General features: G+C 39.4%; 1 protein-coding gene across 5 annotated transcripts in view; it reads left to right on the top strand.

Moving 5' to 3' along the window:
* LOC131937157 (macrophage mannose receptor 1) overlaps nucleotides 1–21,116 on the top strand; it is a 136,790-nt gene that overhangs the window by 84,440 nt on the left and 31,234 nt on the right. For all 5 annotated transcript variants that reach the window (XM_059294359.1, XM_059294360.1, XM_059294362.1 and 2 more), the window contains 8 exons: nucleotides 1,048–1,123; nucleotides 1,332–1,376; nucleotides 3,144–3,319; nucleotides 4,470–4,534; nucleotides 12,520–12,620; nucleotides 14,266–14,403; nucleotides 14,705–14,857; nucleotides 16,722–16,882. In XM_059294359.1, the coding sequence (XP_059150342.1) occupies nucleotides 1,048–1,123; nucleotides 1,332–1,376; nucleotides 3,144–3,319; nucleotides 4,470–4,534; nucleotides 12,520–12,620; nucleotides 14,266–14,403; nucleotides 14,705–14,857; nucleotides 16,722–16,882 (915 nt within the window). The remainder of the gene's footprint in view (nucleotides 1–1,047; nucleotides 1,124–1,331; nucleotides 1,377–3,143; nucleotides 3,320–4,469; nucleotides 4,535–12,519; nucleotides 12,621–14,265; nucleotides 14,404–14,704; nucleotides 14,858–16,721; nucleotides 16,883–21,116) is intronic.

Below are 21,116 nucleotides of genomic sequence, written 5' to 3'. Positions count from 1 at the left end.
CGTCACGCTTTTTTGACGATTTTTACCTTCCCACCCTCCCATCCGTCACACGTTGTCACACAAAGCCATACCCCGCCCTTATAAAATGACGTCACACCTCAGCCTACAACACCCTCCCCTCAAAATTGCTGTTGAATTTTTTTTTAAAACATGGATATTTTTCCAAAATCTTGTCAGAACTCTGTCAACATAGAGTATTTTGATAAATTCCTATTACAATTTATTAAAACCGTTTGCTAAAAAGCAAAATAACGGCTAAAACTCGTTTTCTAACATTGCTTTTTTTAATGCAAAAGTGTGACGTCACACAATCTACCTCCCCTCACCCTCCCTCATCGAACACCGTCACAAAAGTACGGACCCCCCACCCCCTTTTTCCCCTAAGAATGTGACGTCATTTTTGGAGACCCCTTTGTGAAAAACGATGCAAAGTTTCAAAACATTTTCCAGATATTTAGGCTAATTTTTCTGCACTGACATCGGTATTTCTCTTAGTGATATCACACAATTTTCTTTCATATTATTCGCCCTCGATCTCATGCGGAGAATTAGATCGTATACTTATATGTGCAATTTCGCCCATCTATCAGAAACAGTACTCAACATAATATAGGCTGTTGAAAAACCAAAACTAGAATAAGTTTCACTTCGCTTTACCTGAAATTGCTGAAAAGTTGATACAAAACTATACATTTTATATTATACTTATATATGAAATTCCACCAACCTAGCTTGAGCGGTACTCAATTTATCATGTTCAACGATAGACATACAGACACACACAGAGACATACGGACGAAATTGCTAAACTAAGCTTGTACGACAATAGTTAATCTCTAATCCGTGTACGAGAAAGTAGAAAAAATTACTACCTTTTCTCCCCGACACACACACACACACATATATATATATATATATATATATATATATATATATATATATATAATTGTAAAGGTCACTTTATAACTTCATCTAGATATATGACTATAATTTTTTTCAATAATAGATGACAAGTTATTTGATTCGTTTTTTAACTTTATGTTATAGGTAAATAGTGTGACCCGAAAATGGAATGACAACAATTGTTTTACATCTAAACCGTTTGTTTGTTCTATTAGAAGTGGTGAGTGTTGACTTAAAATATTTTATAGGATCAATACGGCAAGTTAGTAGATCTAGGTGTAGCATTCTATTTTTTTCTATTTTAATCACTGAAGAGGGATCAATATTTCAATAATCGAATATTTTACTTTTTGAAATGATAGAAAATTTCTATAATTAGAAATTATGTTTTAACAAGTTTAACTATTACACAACTCGTCTCGTTGCAGGTGTGCCTTTGCCCAGCGCGCCTCCCACCCAACCTACCACCCCAGGTAAATGTTAAGTGTATCACTACTGCTTGAAAAATGTTGATTCTTTAACAGGTTGCAAACATGACTACCATCCCGCCAAAAGGGAATTGGTCCGATTTTTTAAATTTCTTTTTACCAAAAATTGTGTCCTGTTCCACTATCCCGTTTTTGTCAAAGTGTGTTCAAAGTGTGTTCAAAGTGTGTTCGTTTGTTTAAAAAAAATAATAAAGAAAACGAATTAATCAAATAAAAAAAGAAGAGTGAAAAATCGATTACCTCCCTTTGGCACAGTTTTACGTTTCCTTGTTTACTTACAATATTTACAAATATAATTATATAATCAAGATCTAGATCTAATATTACATCTACTAATAGACAATGCGGACAAGCTATCTTCTGATCTTTCTTTTTGACACCTACTATTGAGTTGAAGGTTTAAATTATGCCTTAAATAGCATGTACTACGTGACATGTTGGGATACAAATACAATAAAATCATTACTAATACGCAAATTTCTAGATTCTGATAATCTAGACCTGTCTTAAAATTCTACATCTTGAATAATCTTGTAACTACTAACTCTTAGAAAGAAGTTACCAGATCTACTCAGCCTCTAGAATCTAGATCTAGGATTTTTACTAGGTTTGTCTTAACTCCTAACATCAACTTATATTTTATAGGCCTAACATACGAGGCACTAAGCATGTGTTGTTCATATGGCCTTTATCTCAGGCTACTGATTACTTTTTTTAATTTTAATTGTAAACTGACATTAAGCTGTATTTAGATTTCTAGTTAACCAGAGAGGTAAAACACAAGTGTAGTGTATTTTATTCTCCGCTCTAATTTACCCTTTAATTGAGCGTATTTTATTTTAAACACAACCGAACAGAGGCGTAGCGAGTGGGGGGGGGGGGGGGGTTGCAGACCGCACCGGGTCACACCATTTAAGATGTGACACCAAGGCAAAAAGTAGCAAAATATATAGAGAAATACTTGAGGGGGGGGGGTGCAAATCGAAAGTTTGAAGGGGGGGGGTGGTGCAAAATCGAAAGTTTGAAAGTTTGTCCGCGGGAAGGGACGCGACGCCTCTGGGGGGGGGTGACACCATTAAGTGCCACACCGGGTGACACCCGACCTCGCTACGCCACTGCAACCGAAACACACAAAAATGTTAGGAAAACACTTCGCCTATTAATGTTTGTTTTTTGTTTTAGTTTTTGATAATTTACTTCTGTCAAAACTTAAGAAAAATCCAAATTTGAAATATAAAATTTGCACTATTTAAATCTAGCTTTTTTTTTTGTTTTACTACTGAAAATTTGTTCATGTCAGTTAAAATTTCATGGCAATGGGTAAAGTACGAAACTCATAATTGCAAAGCGGTTACAGTTTGTATTTTTACAAGTATCACGCACGAATGATACGCTAAACTTATATGAACTCACAGTGACCCAAAAACTGACGTCCCCACAATTTCAAATAGCTATTACGTTTGATGTTAAAGTGAATGTGAACTCTTGGTGAGCCGGTCGTCACACGCTATTTAATTGGAACTGTAGGCCTAATGCTTATTTATGCTTTTTACCTGTTCTAATTAAAACATACATTCATTGAAAAATGTAAGTAGATCTAGATCTAATCCTTGTGTTATCTTAATATTTTTTAAACTATTGCGGGGACATTTAATTAGAATTGTAACTTTCCAAATTTCGTTCTTGAAAAACATGATTAATGGCTCTTATCAAGGAGGTTGAGTAAAGAAACATTGTCTTTGTGTACACCAGCGAGATGTGTAGACCTATCATGGAGTTTCTACAATGGATCCTGCTATTATATCAGCCCAGTGTATGGACCTGAGTCTCGGCTATCTTGGTTCAGCGCTCGCAGGAAGTGCCACTCGTTAGGGGCTGACCTGGTCAGCATTGTCTCGCAGGATGAAAATGACTTTTTAACTACGTTGGTAAGTAGCAGGGCTTTATAGCATTTTGTACGTTGCATGCTATATAGTAGATGGTAAGTAGCATGGCTATATAGTAGATGGTAAGTAGCATGGCTATATAGTAGATGGTAAGCAGCATGGCTATATAGTAGATGGTAAGTAGCATGGCTATATAGTAGATGGTAAGTAGCATGGCTATATAGTAGATGGTAAGTAGCATGGCTATATAGTAGATGGTAAGTAGCATGGCTATATAGTAGATGGTAAGTAGCATGGCTATATAGTAGATGGTAAGTAGCATGGCTATATAGTAGATGGTAAGTAGCATGGCTATATAGTAGATGGTAAGTAGCATGGCTATATAGTAGATGGTAAGTAGCATGGCTATATAGTAGATGGTAAGTAGCATGGCTATATAGTAGATGGTAAGTAGCATGGCTATATAGTAAATGGTAAGTAGCATGGCTATATAGTAGATGGTATAACTATACATAACTATTAAAGAGATTCCACCAACAACCTGTTCTGATCAGCTTAATTTGATTGTCGGCACATTATTTTCTTAAGAATGGTATATTTCCTTTGTGAATATTCGATAAAAAATGTGCATTGGTTCTATGAAAGAAATATTTTAACTGTATTAGGATTAAATTAACTGTACAGCACACTGCTTGTTTAGTACACTTTATTTTCATATATTTGGTGTCATTACCCTTCATTGTAAACAGAACATACTGGTTATATATAATCCCTTTTTTGCAAGACTTATAGATATATATTAAAACTCTTTTTACCATAGCGTTGAAATCCTTACTTTAACGTTAACCTTAAACCCAATCACATCCTTATTATAACAACCAGAATAAGATATCGGCAGCTCGCATCACTCTATCTTTATATAATGTAACCTACTGAACTACACTCCATATTGAAATGTATTGAAAAATGTCAAATGTTAGGCTAACACTTGTTATGAGTTTTGCTTTACCAGATAATTAAGGTCTAATTAATTAGTCTCACAATTAATGATTCACAGATACGCAAGGTCTAACTAATTCGTCTCACAATTAATTATTCACGGATAAGTAAGGTCTAATTAATTAGTCTCACAATTAATGATTCACGGATAAGTAAGGTCTAATTAATTAGTCTCACAATTAATGATTCGCAGATAAGTAAGGTCCAATCAACACAGTTCTGGATTGGTTTGAACCAACTTGAGCAGGATGCTTATGTGTAAGTATTTCATATTATTTCAGCTTATGTGTAAGTATTTCATATTATTTCAGCTTATTTGTGAGTATTTCATCTTTTATCAGCTTATGTGTAAGTATTTTTTTAAAATATCAGCTTATGTGTAAGTATTTCATTTTATATCAGCTTATGTGTAAGTATTTCTTTTTATATCAGCTTATGTGTAACTATTTCATTTTATAACAGAAAAAAAATTCCGTTTTCGAACCTGGCAGTTCATGAGACAGGTGAAGTAGAGTCCATATGTTTATATTACCTCGGCTTATGAAGGGAAAGCGTGATCAACACTATGCCATTCCGCCTTTACTCTCCCAAACTTTCTCAAGTGGCGACCCCCTTTTATAAAAATATATGTGACCCGCGACCCCCATAGAAATAAAAAGTCAAAATGAGTGAGAAAATTAATAAGCACTAAACTAAGATTTTCTAATAGACTTTCAACATGAATTATTCTTGATAACTGTTTTAATACGATGAGTGAAATTGCATTCTATTAACTAGCCTGAACATTCGCGGTTGTGTTTTTTGTTAACGCCAACCTAAAGTCATTCTCGACATTTAATTTATCTTTTTGTTTTGTTTTCAACTGGAGAAAAGTTGAAACTATTCTTGCAAAGATATGTAGACATAAAAAGAACTAAACTCGAAAGGCAATCAGTTTCACGTTTGGATATGAATGCTGCATACTACACCAAAATTGTGTGAGCAGGTTTTCATTAAACACGGTACGTTTTCGGAAACATTCCGCAAATCCAAGAATTTATGTTGTAATTCACCGTGAATGCTGGCAGGCAACATCAAGGGAAGCAGAGAATGGGTAATATGTCAATGCAGATTCTTCTTCTTTAAGCTAAGGGAAACAACCCACAGTTCGTTTTCAAGAGATACAAGATGTCCAGAATCCTCTTTCAAATCTTTATTTATCTCACATAGTCATCTATCATACTGTAGAGTTACTCAAACCTGGCAATATTTCCAAGATTTATTTTTCTTCGACAATTGTGCAGCTTTGATAAAAATGTCCCAAGATTATCATGAAAAAGAGATAGAATTCGTTCATTTTGAGGTTAAGCTTATGTTAATGTTCGAACACACCTGCTAGGGAAGATATTCTCTTCAAACACTGTTTGTCGTTAAAGTATATCAAAAGGCCTTGTTTCCTTTGCACTTCCAAGAACAACTTGATTTTATCTTTCAAATAATAAACACGATTCTCAACATTTCCTTTGACAGCCAGCGTACTGTAGTGTAGAAAAGCTCTTAAACAAACGGATGTTTAGGGCTCCAGATTTAATATAATTTACGACTTGTATTGGCAATGGAGTCGGAATAGTCTTGCTGGCGAGGGCTTACAATGGATAATGCTGTGGATTCCCCTTGGTTATAAAGCTAATTTTTTTTTAACTTTTTTTTATGAAAGCCAGATTTTGACCCAAATATAAATGGCGCAACATTGAACATACCCCACAGCCGTTTTCCCATTTTAATCATCCAGTTTCAAGAAAAGTATTTATTTTCTCCATGATATCTTAACAAAATAGCAACTCTTCTTAGCTATCATCTGAATGAAAAAAAATATATGTCTGCTATGAGCCGTTGAATAGATATATTAGACAGATATTTGTTGCATCTTTACTGCATGGGATCCTCAATAATTAATTTCACCATCCTCCCCATGCAGGGTTTGATGAGATTTTCTCCTATTGTGTGAGAGGTTTTTTATCTTGGCAATTTCTAATGCGACTTCATAAGATGCTTGCACTAATGCTGTGTTTTCTACGTGAAAACTACCTGTTCGATCAAGTCTCTGACGTTTGCGACTAGCTTCATGACGTCGAAAGGACTCCATATCTTTTTTTAGTGTTTCTAATGGCTTGTTTAAAAATGACGCTATAGTTTTGAAGGTTTCATAGACTCATGACTGTGAACAAGTTTCCACAGAAGGCATTATAGCATCTCTATTCCATTTCCAGTGACGTTAGTAAAGCCGAATTTCATATCTTCCAAATAACTACGTTTTCTTTTCTTTGGGGTCGCCAACCCAAGTTTGGGAAATCATGCCCTAATGTGAGTGAGGTACCCAATAGAGCTGGGTGGACTCATTGACGTTCTGCTGACTTGATTCGAACTGGAGACTTTCGGGATACCAGTCTACCTCAAGGCCATATAATCTGATTTTTATATCTGCATTTTATATCAGCGTTTCTAAGTATTCCATTTTACATAATGCTAGTTTAACACATATATTTTAAATGTAAAATCAATATTCTAATCATTGAAAATTAATGGTGCTCTTTCTTTTGCATTTATCTGAGAGATTGATGTTGGGATATTGTTGTCTGAAAGCCCTGAGTTTAGAATCCAAGTATGTAGGACCTCCTGGGGCCCAACTGTCCCCAAGGGTGCATAACTTAAGTTAGGGAAAGCTAAGGTGACACAATATACCGCCAAACGGCACGATAAAAAAAAGCATTAACTATTTTTACCTCTCCTTATTGAACTTTATTTAATTAATGTACCTCGTTAAACTGATTAAGTAACAAATAAGGCTTAATTACTTTAAAAATGTACATTGAATTTTTGTTGCCAACTCAAAATTGGCAAGTGCGATTAATTGTTCTTTTTAAAAGCTTTTATTTATCTTGCTTCCTCTGTCTGTTGTGTTTCTATCCATCGTCATAGATCGAAACTGCCTAGCAAGCTTTCGAGCATTTCTAATTGATCTATTGGTTTCAAGCTTGGCACCTGGGTCAAGACCCGTGAAAATGCAATCTGACATCAAATATAACTTAATTGGGTGCCTAATTAATTGTTTATGAATCAATTAAAATTACCTAAAAAAAGATAATTGATACAGTGCCGGCGCCAGGTTATTTAGCGCCATAGGCAAAACTTATTAAAACGCTCCCCACCCCCCCCCCCCCCAGTAATTTTTTTCGGGCCCCAAAATTATATATATATATATATATATAGACTCAAAATTTTAAATTAAACCATTTAACCTATTTTATGATAGGCTGAAACTCATTTCTGGTCTAAAATAATCCAGTTTAAAAATATCTCATGTATGCCCGCCGAAAATTATGAATTTCAAAGAGAGAGAAAACGAGACTTACAAGCCCTATTATCACTAATTCAACATTAAATTAGATAATCATTAAAACATTTAGCGTAGATACAGTACTATCTCATTATATTAACTGAGGGGTGTCTAAAGGAGGGCGGATGGGGCGGCCACCCCCGGCACCGACCAAAAGGGGGCGTCAAACGCGGAAGATAATAATATAAAAAGAAGCTCATTACTTCATTATTTTCAGTCGAAATAAAGAATATAGGCTGCTATTTGGCATTACGGACTAATTTCATTGTTTTCTACATCAACTGTGTAACACCAAAAAGAAAAAGGCAAATAAAATGGTAAAAAGCGGCCCCGACCTTTCCAAACGAGGGAGGTGGGGGGGGGGGGGGCATTTTCACCAACTCGAATAACTAAATATAGGCCTAATTTCAAAAGGGGGCGTAAAATTGAAAGTTCGTCCTGGGCACCGAAATAGATCGCTACGCCTTTGAAGATTACCCTTTAGTTTTTACTTTCTCGTATATACGAAGTATAGAAAAAGTCTTGTAATCGTGCAAAAAAAAATCGAGATTTTTACAAATCTCGACGTTCTACACCTCACTGATACGGAAAAACATAATTTTGCAATCTTGTCCGTATGTCTGTGTGTCCGTGTGTCCGTGTGTAAACACGATTACTTGAGTACCGTTACAGCTAGGTTGATGAAATTTCATATATAAGTATTTTATCAAAATCGTAGATCTGTATCAACTTTTGAGTGATTTCCGATAACCGGAAGTAAAAGATCTAATTCTCTACCTTCTGTTAAATTTTGAGTAATTTCCGTTGACCGGAAGTAGTAATTTACGCTACTTCCGATTTCTCAAAAAACTAATGTAAATTTTTAAAGTACTAATAAAATTGCGCACTATTATGCACTTTTTTATTTGGCGTTCACTTGGTGTGCAATTCTTTTGTCTACGAGATTTTATTCTATTTTTAAAACTTTAAGTATTTAAAATGGATTAAAAATCATGTCTATAGCCCGACTTCCCATCCCCTGTTGTTTTATATAAGAATATTCGAGAACGTTTAGGGGAGATCACTCCCGGTTTATTTTATAATATAATCACAGATATTAATTATTAGGTATTTTTTTCATAATAGCGATTACCCATTTTAGCGCCCTTCTATTGATAGCGCCCTAGGCGACCGCCTAGTTCGCCTTATAGGTAGCGCCGGCCCTGTAATAGGGCTTATAAGTAGGTCACAACTTCTCGTTCTAGTAGATTTCGAGACCGTAGACTTACAAGCCCTATTATGTCAAAATATGTTTTAAAATGGTAAGCATAGAGCGACTTGAGCGTACTGTCACCATCAGATAATTGATATTGTGCTGTACGAGGGGTGATAATCCACAACACATTCTTGTCCGTCTTACTGCAACTGTGATGTAAACATTATTTTTCAACCTTAATGCCAATTTACTGATGTAAACGTTTAGGTTTACCTCAGCTGCATTATAGACACCACTAACACTACAGCAAATCATTTTATTTTGTTTTGCATTCTCTATTGTTCGACCCACAACTATGTAAGCCTACATAGACTACAAAACAGTGGCGAAACTAGAAAAAAGCCCCTCCCCCCCCCCCTGCAGAATTTATTTTATGTATGTATGTATATATATATATATATATATATATATATATATATATATATATATATATATATATATATATATATATATATATATATATATATATATATATATATAATTATCCTTTTGGAGACGCTAGAGAACACCAAGCTGTAAGCGCGCTCCCTACCACCCCCACCCCTACATGGTCAGGTGAGCTGTGTTCACACTAAATGTTTACAATCGTAGAGCCGGGTTTAGTTACGGCTATTAGGGGCAGATAATTTAGTTTGAAACGATTTTAAACTTAGGGGAGGTAACTAAGAGGAGGCTGCTTTCACGGGGGGGGGGTGTAGAGTAGGGGTTGGGGGAAAAGAGGGTGGGGGTAGTATTGTCCTTAACGACCTACTGATAGTGTTTTAAAGCAAATATTTTCAGTGGCAGCATTGGTACTGTAGAATTCACAAATTATGAATTACTGAAATGTAGAAAATAAAACAACTAAATAGCGGCGTATGATATGCCGCAGGCCGGCTCGTATATATATATATATATATATATATATATATATATATATATATATATATATATATATATATATATATATATATATGGAAAACAAAGTTCGCTTTAATTTTTGTTTAATTTACTCGAGTTCTTATGGAGATTTGTTTTTTTTTCTTCTGACACACGAATAAATCAGAGGTTTTCAAACTCGCGAGGTTACCCCAAGTGAGAAGCATGGATTTTCTAAATCTACTCCAACACACGAAACTGACGCCGATTTTTTATGAATTTTTCATAAAAACATTACCAATCGTGTATTTATAGACGTGTGGCCTGTTTTCCAGAAGTTTTATTAAATGTGAACAATGTCGGCAGTTCACTTCTTTATATTAAATGTTGGGGCGCGGCTTTGTCCACACTACCAAACAGACACACCAAGGCTTGCTGTAAGTCCCTCAGCGACGGCCCAGGTGTCGGGGAGTCACGGGGCTCTTAGGAGCTACCGGTTGCATTACTGCACGAGTGATGGGTGCAACCCTAGGTTAGATTTAGTCATCGAATGTAGTAGCGAGACTCATCTCTGGTGTATTGTGAACTTTTAAATGACTGTGGGGGCAGTGTTTCTTTCAGACTTTTTTCTCCGGGGGGGGGGCACTTGAAATTTTCTGGGGGGCGGTAGACTTTCTTCGGGGGGGGGGGGGGGGGCGGACACTGTTAAAAGTATATATTTTCTATATAAATTATATAAATTTCATTTCGTTCGGGGGGGGGGGGGGGGGGCGGTAAAAATTTTTGGGGGGGCTTGGCCCCCCGAAGAGATGCCTGGAAGAAACTCTGTGTGGGGGCCAAACTGCTCATGTGTTTTGCGCTCCGGATGACACTGCCGCCGGTGGATTCAATAGTAACCCTAGCCCCATATGCAGGACATACAATAAGTGGATCCCAGGTGCAAAGATAACCACTGAGAATCTTGGGGCGCTCAATCATATATTTCCGCGGGTCGTCGCCACTCCAATGTGTAATCAACTGTTAGGCCTATGACAGAAACCTTTGCGGGGCTGTACTCAACAGCTTTCCAACTTTTCATGGCGATCGGATCAATGATGTAGTAATGCATAAAAGACAGAAACATGTTTTTCACATAACCAATTGTATGTGGCCAGCTCACGCGTCGGATAACTTTCTGATTTAGGGGACATTCACAAACGCTTTTTTAACGACTTACAAAAACACAGACCCTAACACCTCCCCTCCCCGATGACGTCATATATGAATAGTAATTGACTGTTAATAATGTTCAATTAATTCTAAATTTCCTAATTAATTTCTAAATAATTAAATAAAAATTAATCTAACCTTCCCTATTTTTTTTAATGAGATGGACCTAATACTATGCAAGTAAATTAATATCTTTTGACTAGTGCTGTCTAGTGTCTGACCAAATGTGCTGAAGTGGTGAATGTACGGTTAGGAAGTAGTTCATAAACGATACATTTATCTATTGATACTAACGAGGTTAAGAAAGAGGGGTGGGATGGTGGTCGGCTCGGGTAAAAAAAATTTGAAGTGACAACAAAGCGTCTATGTACGTCAGCATCGCCCATTATAAAGCTTACTCAGGGGAGATAATTCAAGGCCCTAAAAGGTTACTATGACATTTCTTGTAAAAGCAAAAACAAGTAAGCGTATATAAAACCGTAGTTTCTAGTAATATAATATTTTTTATTATTAGTCGGATACGTGATAGTACAGGATAGAAGTTCTACGAATATCACAAACATTTTTAACATTAGGAAATGTACGATGGATTTCGGGCCCCTAACCAATACCGCTAAGAAGAACCGCACATCATGAAAGCCCACTGCATATCTAGCGGCTTCTAGAACTATGGACATTGTTGTTTTTATTTTCAGAATTTTGCCGGCGCCAGCGTGTGTTTGATTGTAAGGAAATAAAACTCGGCCTTGACGATGGTTAAAACAATACAATTATAAATAAATTTGTTAAATATATAAATCAATGTGACGACAATTTTCAAGCCAGCTATTTGCCCCCCCCCCCCCCCTGCCCCATCAGCCACAGTTCACCTTGGAGAATCGGTGGAACAGTTACGTGTCCCCTACTGGCCATCAAAAGGGGGCAACGAGTCACATAAGTTATTAAAAGTTGAAGGTTTGCCTATATTTTACACTACAGTTTGTGTAATGGATTATAATGTTTGCGGAAGAGCGCGGTAAAGTGACTGTAAAATAAAGATAATCGTACCGCAGCTACAATATTATTTAACAAACCAAACTTCAAGGCAAAAATGAACGAAAATTAAATTCAATTTAAAAAAAAATTAATTATGGTCGGCTGTGGGGCCCCTAAAGCTCTGCGGGCTGTGGCGGCACTGTAGTTCAGCCCCTGCAACGAAAAACAAGAAACTGAGACCTTCACAATTTTGGATAGAAATACATTGATTTTATGATAAAAGAAAAGATAAATCTGTGTCTTTTGTCTTTTGTTTTCAGTTGTACATTCTAATTACATTCTAGCTACATTAGAAATGATGTAAAAAAAAAAGATATTTAGGATAATTGTCAAACTTGCAGACTTGTGAAATTCTGCTACACTTTATTATACTTGTATTTACTTTTACACTTCATCATACTTGTCGGTCCACTTATTACTAAACTTCATCATACTTGGTTTTTTTTTACTGTTATACATTATTATAATACTTCTATTTCACCGTTTAAAATAGCTTCATTAAAAATTCAGATGGTCCGATGCAAGCCCAGCAGTATTTGTTTCCTGGGCCAAAAACGAGCCAAACGATGCGTTTGGTGGTGAAAGGTGTGTGGACATCAGCGGGTACCATGGTAAGTCTAACCAATATTAGATGGTAAAAGGGTGTGGGCATCATTGATACCATTCGCCAATCAACAACCACCACAAATTGCGTGTACAAGGCTGCTTGTAATTTTTTATTTCTGTTTGAAAAATCAAAATACCAATTTTACAACTTAATCAAAGCATCAATAGAGCGGATAGCAGCTCACCTACGTATTCTCGAACATACAAATACTACTTGCTTATATTATATGCTTATATAATATACTCATATTGCATGGTTATATTACATACTTATATTACATGCTTATATTATTTGCTTATATCACATACCTAGATTATATGCTTATATATATATATATATATATATATATATATATATATATATATATATATAAAGATATATATAATTAAACTATAAGGATTGGAATGACAATGCCTGTGGAGTCTGGTTATAGGAGACACTCGTTTTTGTTTTTGAGAATACGATATAAAATTTTTAAATTCTGAATGATTGAGAAAAATGTATGTACAGTAGATTTCCACTTCCAGTTGCCGAAAATCCCTAACGTATACAGAACCTTGTAAGATTTAATATTATACTTATATATTCAATAACATCCTACTAAGTGAAACTGTAGGCCTACTCAAGTTCTTCTTTTCGCATTGAAAAAGGTAACTTTTAGAATATTGTGCATACACTTTAATGCTACTATGTAAGAGTTGTCGGTTTTTCAGAAACATTAAGTGAAGTAAATACCATTTCCAGTATCCGGAAATCGCTGAAATGTTAAACAAAACTACATATTTGATTTAATAATTTTAAAATACCGAAATGGTACTCAATTTATTGTGTTTAACAACATTCTGATGATATACAGGCACAATTACGAAACTACGTTTTTTCCGACTCGAATCTGTGTTAACTGTCGAGATTTATTACAATTTCCATGTCTTACACTATTAGAATACGAACACTATATTCCGAATACAAGCAATTAAAAAAGACACAACTTGACAAACAAATAAAATATAACAATATAGCACAACATCCAACACAACATCATCATCATTCCTTGTTTGTGCCGAAGACACTGGCTAGATGAAGTAGAAATCATCTGCTTTATAGGCCTCTGCAATATGCCCAGCCACCTTTTTCTTCGGTATATGAGTTAGGTACCCATCAGAGCTGGGTGGACTCAGGGACGTTCTATTGACTTGGACCGGATTTGAACTCGGGACTCTTAGATTAACAGTCTAGCTCTCTACTGCTAGGCCACACTGTCCCAGCAAACATAACATGCTTATCTTAAAATCACCGAAAGCATAAACAGATACACACATATTTGTGAAGAACTGAAACCTTGTATTTAAAAAATCACCGAAAGCATAAACAGATACACAAATATTTGTGAAGAACTGAAACCTTGCATTTGAGTTTTTGATTCGAGTTACAGCCTAAAACCGGACTGAATATTCGTGCAGGGAACTGGATTAACGACAACTGCATGAATGAGTATAACTACATCTGTAAAAATATTCCTGCAGGGAACTGGATTGACGACAACTGCATGAATGAGTATAACTACATCTGTAAAAATATTCCTGCAGGGAACTGGATTGACGACAACTGCATGAATGAGTATAACTACATCTGTAAAAATATTCCTGCAGGGAACTGGATTGACGACAACTGCATGAATGAGTATAACTACATCTGTAAAAAATTGAATGACACCTCTCATGTTGTGATCACCCCTACACCAGCACCAGTTGACACCGGGGCTTGTCCAGACCAATTCACCAGCATTGGTTCCTATTTTTTTCTATTATCTAAATAATTTAGAAAGAAAGAAATTTAGAAACATAATATATATCTTCATTGGATTTTTTTTTCTTAATCATTTAATTTTTTTTAATGAAATGACATAGTTGATGTTTGTACCAAAGAAGCATTGATTGAGAAAATTTAGTTTTAGCTTATCTCTAAAACTAAATGGATAATTAATGTAAACCATTTTATTTAATATTAATGATGGATGACTAATTTCAAACGGAATTTCTATAATCAAAATGTCTGTGTATTAACCAGCCTATATTATTCCCGCGACAGGTACCAGCAATAAATGTTTTTACATTGGTGGTTTGGGCAATGAGAGCGGTAAGGATCCTAAACTATCCTGGTCAGATGCAAGGGGCGCCTGTAGAAACATCAGCTGGTTGTACAGAGTAGATATTGCGAGCATCAGCAATCAGTTAGACCAAGGTCAGGTATAATTAATAGCAAAAATTTCAACCTTAATTAAATCTGGAATGTGACATGCTTTACCTAGTTGTTACACATCCCTAACCCAACCTGTTCATTAGCCACCAGATCAATTAGCTGCTCATAATTACCACCCTATGTAAATACCCTACTACACAATACATATTATGCCATTTCTATCCCTTTCTTTGCCCATAGCCATCTCCTAAATTCTAAAAATGTTCCTAACAAAAACCATATGCTCATAATTGATCTTCAATCTGTACCGTTTTATATTATACAAGCGTACCCGTCCGCGCGCGTTGCCGCGGGAATAGAAGAATGTCCGACCAAATATGTAAGAAGGGTTTCATCCATGCGTTACCAATCCTATATTCTTAGACGTGTGACCTTGTTTTCTAAAAGTGAGTTATTTAAATGTAAACAATGCCTGCGCTTAGATCATAAATATCGTGAAACGGGTTTACCTACACTACCGCATAAAAACCTTGAGTGTACATTAATCACTGACCGAAATAATGAGTTAGAACAGACTTCGGTGACCACCCATGTGTCAGGGAGGTAGAAGGGCGCTCTCAGGAGCCCCCCCCCCCCCTCCCCGATTATACTACCGCATAGGAGCAGCATACGGCCCCTGGCTCCTTAAAACTAACAGAGTGCCAAATAGCATCCTGTTAACAATCATGCAGATTTCGTCATTCTCTAAAGTGACACAAATGAAAAACGATTTTTTCTTTAACACGTACAAAAAATATTTGTCGTGTTTTAAACATCAGTGTGACTGATGCAATATGTTAGGTTACTATTGGTCTATTATTAGATGCTCGATCTCAATTTCTGATTGGATTGTCTAAAAATAGATGCTAATTACATCATTCGCAAAGTGACGAAACCGTTTGGACTTTTTTACGGACAAAAAGAAACATCCCAGTTAATAATCTAACCTTGATTATTTTTTCTGATTATTAAAATAAAACGTATTACATGGCCACCAGTGGCCCATGTGAGCGTTTGGGGTCAGAAACAGAAATTTTTATTTCCAGCAAAATCGCACCCTACCAGGGCGCCGGAGGACATGCCTTATTCAATTTAGTGAGTGTTTGTAACGCCCCATCGTATCACACTGGAAAGACCAGGGCGCCAAATCGCACCCTGTCGGGGGCCACAAATGCAAAATTAAATCCTCCCTCCTCCCACCCACCCCCACCATTCCCAACAATTTACCAAAGTTTCAAGGCGATCTGATGAGAGGTGTAGTAATGCATAAAAAACACAGACACACAGACATACATTGCTTTTTATGGGAGCCGGACATTTTCCCGAAAGACACTTGCCCGAAGGCCGATTTCCCGAATCGATACTTGCCTGAATGCGACAAATGCCCGAATGGACACTTGCCCGAATGCGACAAATGCCCTAGCTTGATCTCACTAGTTATGCTATGATCGTATAGCTGTGGTCTCACTAGTGATGCTATGATCGCGTAGCTTTGTTCTCACTAGTGATGCTACTATGATCGTGCAGCTTTGATCTCACTAGTGATGCTACTATGATCGCGTAGCTTTAATCTCACTACACTAGTGATTCTATGATCGTGTAGATTTTATCTCAATAGTGGTGCTATGGTCGTGTAGCACCTTCATGCTGCTGCTTTGAGCTAAGAGCTTTGCATCACACATCACTATGCACTAGCAATTGATAGAATCGAGTACTATTCCCTACTCTTGTTTCTTCTTAAAATAATAAAGAACAACAAAATTGAAAGAATCGACTCTTCTTCGTATACTTAATAAAAATGCCTTGGAGACTAGCTTGTTATACCCCTAAAGATCTATATCTAACTTGAACTGTTTTGACTTTTTAGATTATGCGTCAGTGCTTATGTCCCATCAGACGTCAGATATGTGGATCGGGCTGCAGGACTTGGCCAAGATGAACACCTATACATGGCAAGACAACTCTGAACCAACGTTCATCAACTGGGCCTCTGGAGAACCTGGCTATCACTACAGCAACTGGGGGGCAGTGGGTACACATTTTATCACTACAGAAACGGGGGGGGGGCAGTGGGTACACATTTTATCACTACAGAAACGGGGGGGGGGGGGGCAGTGGGTACACATTTTATCACTACAGCAACTGGGGGGCAGTGGGTACACATTTTATCACTACAGAAACGGGGGGGCAGTGGGTACACATTTTATCACTACAGCACCTGGGGGCAGTGGGTACACATTTTATCACTACAGAAACGAGGGGGCAGTGGGTACACATTTTATCACTACAGCACCTGGGGGCAGTGGGTACACATTTTATCACTACAGAAACGGGGGGGTAGTGGGTACACATTTTATCACTACAGCACGTGGGGGGGGGGGGGGGCAGTGGGTACACATTTTATCACTACAGCACCTGGGGGCAGTGGGTACACATTTTATCACTACAGAAACGGGGGGGCAGTGGGTACACATTTTATCACTACAGAAACGGGGGGGGGCAGTGGGTACACATTTTATCACTACAGCACCTGGGGGGCAGTGGGTACACATTTTATCACTACAGCACCTGGGGGCAGTGGGTACACATTTTATCACTACAGCACCTGGGGGGCAGTGGGTACACATTTTATCACTACAGCACCTGGGGGCAGTGGGTACACATTTTATCACTACAGCACCTGGGGGCAGTGGGTACACATTTTATCACTACAGCACCTGGGGGCAGTGGGTACACATTTTATCACTACAGAAACGGGGGGGCAGTGGGTACACATTTTATCACTACAGCACCTGGGGGGGGGGGGCAGTGGGTACACATTTTATCACTACAGCACCTGGGGGCAGTGGGTACACATTTTATCACTACAGAAACGGGGGGGCAGTGGGTACACATTTTATCACTACAGCACCTGGGGGCAGTGGGTACACATTTTATCACTACAGAAACGGGGGGGCAGTGGGTACACATTTTATCACTACAGCACCTGGGGGGGGGGGGGCAGTGGGTACACATTTTATCACTACAGCACCTGGGGGCAGTGGGTACACATTTTATCACTACAGAAACGGGGGGGCAGTGGGTACACATTTTATCACTACAGCACCTGGGGGCAGTGGGTACACATTTTATCACTACAGAAACGGGGGGGGGCAGTGGGTACACATTTTATCACTACAGCACCTGGGGGGCAGTGGGTACACATTTTATCACTACAGCACCTGGGGGGCAGTGGGTACACATTTTATCACTACAGCACCTGGTGGCAGTGGGTACACATTTTATCACTACAGAAACGGGGGGCAGTGGGTACACATTTTATCACTACAGCACCTGGGGGGCAGTGGGTACACATTTTATCACTACAGCACCTGGGGGGGCAGTGGGTACACATTTTATCACTACAGCACCTGGGGGGGGGGCAGTGTGTACACATTTTATCACTACAGAAACTTGGGGGCAGTAGGTACACATTTTATCACTACAGCACCTTGGGGTGGGGCAGTGGGTACAAATTTTATCACTACAGCACCTGGGGGCAGTGGGTACACATTTTATCACTACAGCACCTGGGGGTGGGGCAGTGGGTACACATTTTATCAATACAGCACCTGGGGGCTGTGGGTACACATTTTATCACTACAGCACCTGGGGGTGGGGCAGTGGGTACACATTTTATCACTACAGCACCTGGGGGGGGGGGCATTGGGTACACATTTTATCACTACAGCACCTGGGGGCAGTGTGTACACATTTTATCACTACAGAAACTGGGGGCAGTGGGTACACATTTTATCACTAGAGCACCTGGGGGCAGTGGGTACACATTTTATCACTACAGCACCTTGGGGTGGAGCAGTGGGTACACATTTTATCACTACAGCACCTGGGGGCAGTGTGTACACATTTTATCACTACAGCACTTGGGGGGCAGTGGGTACACATTTTATCACTACAGCACCTGGGGGGGGGGGGGGCATTGGGTACACATTTTATCACTACAGCACCTGGGGGCCAGTGGGTACACATTTTATCACTACAGCACCTGTGGGGCAGTGGGTACACATTTTATCACTACAGCCCCTGGGGGGCAGTGGGTACACATTTTATCACTACAGCACCTGGGGGCAGTGGGTACACATTTTATCACTACAGCACCTGGGGGGCAGTGGGTACACATTTTATCACTACAGCACCTGGGGGCAGTGTGTACACATTTTATCACTACAGCACCTTGGGGTGGAGCAGTGGGTACACATTTTATCACTACAGCACCTGGGGGGGGGGCAGTGTGTACACATTTTATCACTACAGAAACTTTGGGGCAGTGGGTACACATTTTATCACTACAGCACCTGGGGGGGGCAGTGTGTACACATTTTATCACTACAGAAACTTGGGGGCAGTGGGTACACATTTTATCACTACAGTACCTGGGGGCAGTGGGTACACATTTTATCACTACAGCACCTGGGGGGGGGGTCAGTGGGTACACATTTTATCACTACAGCACCTGGGGGGGGCAGTGGGTACACATTTTATCACTACAGCACCTGGGGGGCAGTGGGTACACATTTTATCAATACAGCACCTGGGGGCTGTGGGTACACATTTTATCACTACAGCACCTGGGGGGGAAGTGGGTACACATTTTATCACTACAGCACCTTGGGGTGGGGCAGTGGGTACACATTTTATCACTATAGAAACTGGGGGGCAGTGGGTACACATTTTATCACTACAGTACCTTGGGGCAGTGGGTACACATTTTATCACTACAGCACCTGGGGGGGGGGGCAGTGGGTACACATTTTATCACTACAGCACCTGGGGGGGGCAGTGGGTACACATTTTATCACTACAGCACCTGGGGGCAGTGGGTACACATTTTATCACTACAGCACCTGGGGGGGACAGTGGGTACACATTTTATCACTACAGCACCTGGGGGCAGTGGGTACACATTTTATCAATACAGCACCTGGGGAGGGGGGGGAGTGGGTACACATTTTATCACTACAGCACCTTGGAGTGGGGCAGTGGGTACACATTTTATCACTACAGCACCTGGGGGCAGTGGGTACACATTTTATCACTACAGCACCTGGGGGGGGGGGGCAGTGGGTACACATTTTATCACTACAGCACCTGGGGGGGGGCAGTGGGTACACATTTTATCACTACAGCACCTGGGGGGCAGTGGGTACACATTTTATCAATACAGCACCTGGGGGCTGTGGGTACACATTTTATCACTGCAGCACCTGGGGGGGAGTGGGTACACATTTTATCACTACAGCACCTTGGGGTGGGGCAGTGGGTACACATTTTATCACTACAGAAACTGGGGGGCAGTGGATACACATTTTATCACTACAGTACCTTGGGGCAGTGGGTACACATTTTATCACTACAGCACCTGGGGGCAGTGGGTACACATTTTATCACTACAGAAACTGGGGGCAGTGGGTACACATTTTATCACTAGAGCACCTGGGGGCAGTGGGTACACATTTTATCACTACAGCACCTTGGGGCAGTGTGTACACATTTTATCACTACAGCACCTGGGGGGCAGTGGGTACACATTTTATCACTACAGCACCTGGGGGGGGCATTGGGTACACATTTTATCACTACAGCACCTGGGGGCCAGTGGGTACACATTTTATCACTACAGCACCTGTGGGGCAGTGGGTACACATTTTATCACTACAGCCCCTGGGGGGCAGTGGGTACACATTTTATCACTACAGCACCTGGGGGCAGTGGGTACACATTTTATCACTACAGCACCTGGGGGGCAGTGGGTACACATTTTATCACTACAGCACCTGGGGGCAGTGTGTACACATTTTATCACTACAGCACCTTGGGATGGAGCAGTGGGTACACATTTTATCACTACAGCACCTGGGGGGGGCAGTGGGTACACATTTTATCACTACAGCACCTGGGTGGCAGTGGGTACACATTTTATCACTACAGCACCTGGGGAGGGGGGAGTGGGTACACATTTTATCAATACAGCACCTGGGGGCTGTGGGTACACATTTTATCACTACAGCATCTGGGGAGGGGGGGAGTGGGTACACATTTTATCACTACAGCACCTGGGGGGGGGGCAGTGGGTACACATTTTATCACTACAGCACCTGGGGGGCAGTGGGTACACATTTTATCACTACAGCACCTGGGGGGCAGTGGGTACACATTTTATCACTACAGCACCTGGGGGCAGTGGGTACACATTTTATCACTA

This window comes from Physella acuta, unplaced genomic scaffold (assembly GCF_028476545.2).
Source record: "Physella acuta isolate Inbredline_101_S28 unplaced genomic scaffold, ASM2847654v3 ptg000200l, whole genome shotgun sequence".
Classification (NCBI taxonomy): Eukaryota; Metazoa; Mollusca; class Gastropoda; family Physidae; genus Physella; species Physella acuta.
This window is presented reverse-complemented; position numbering and strand designations above follow the sequence as displayed.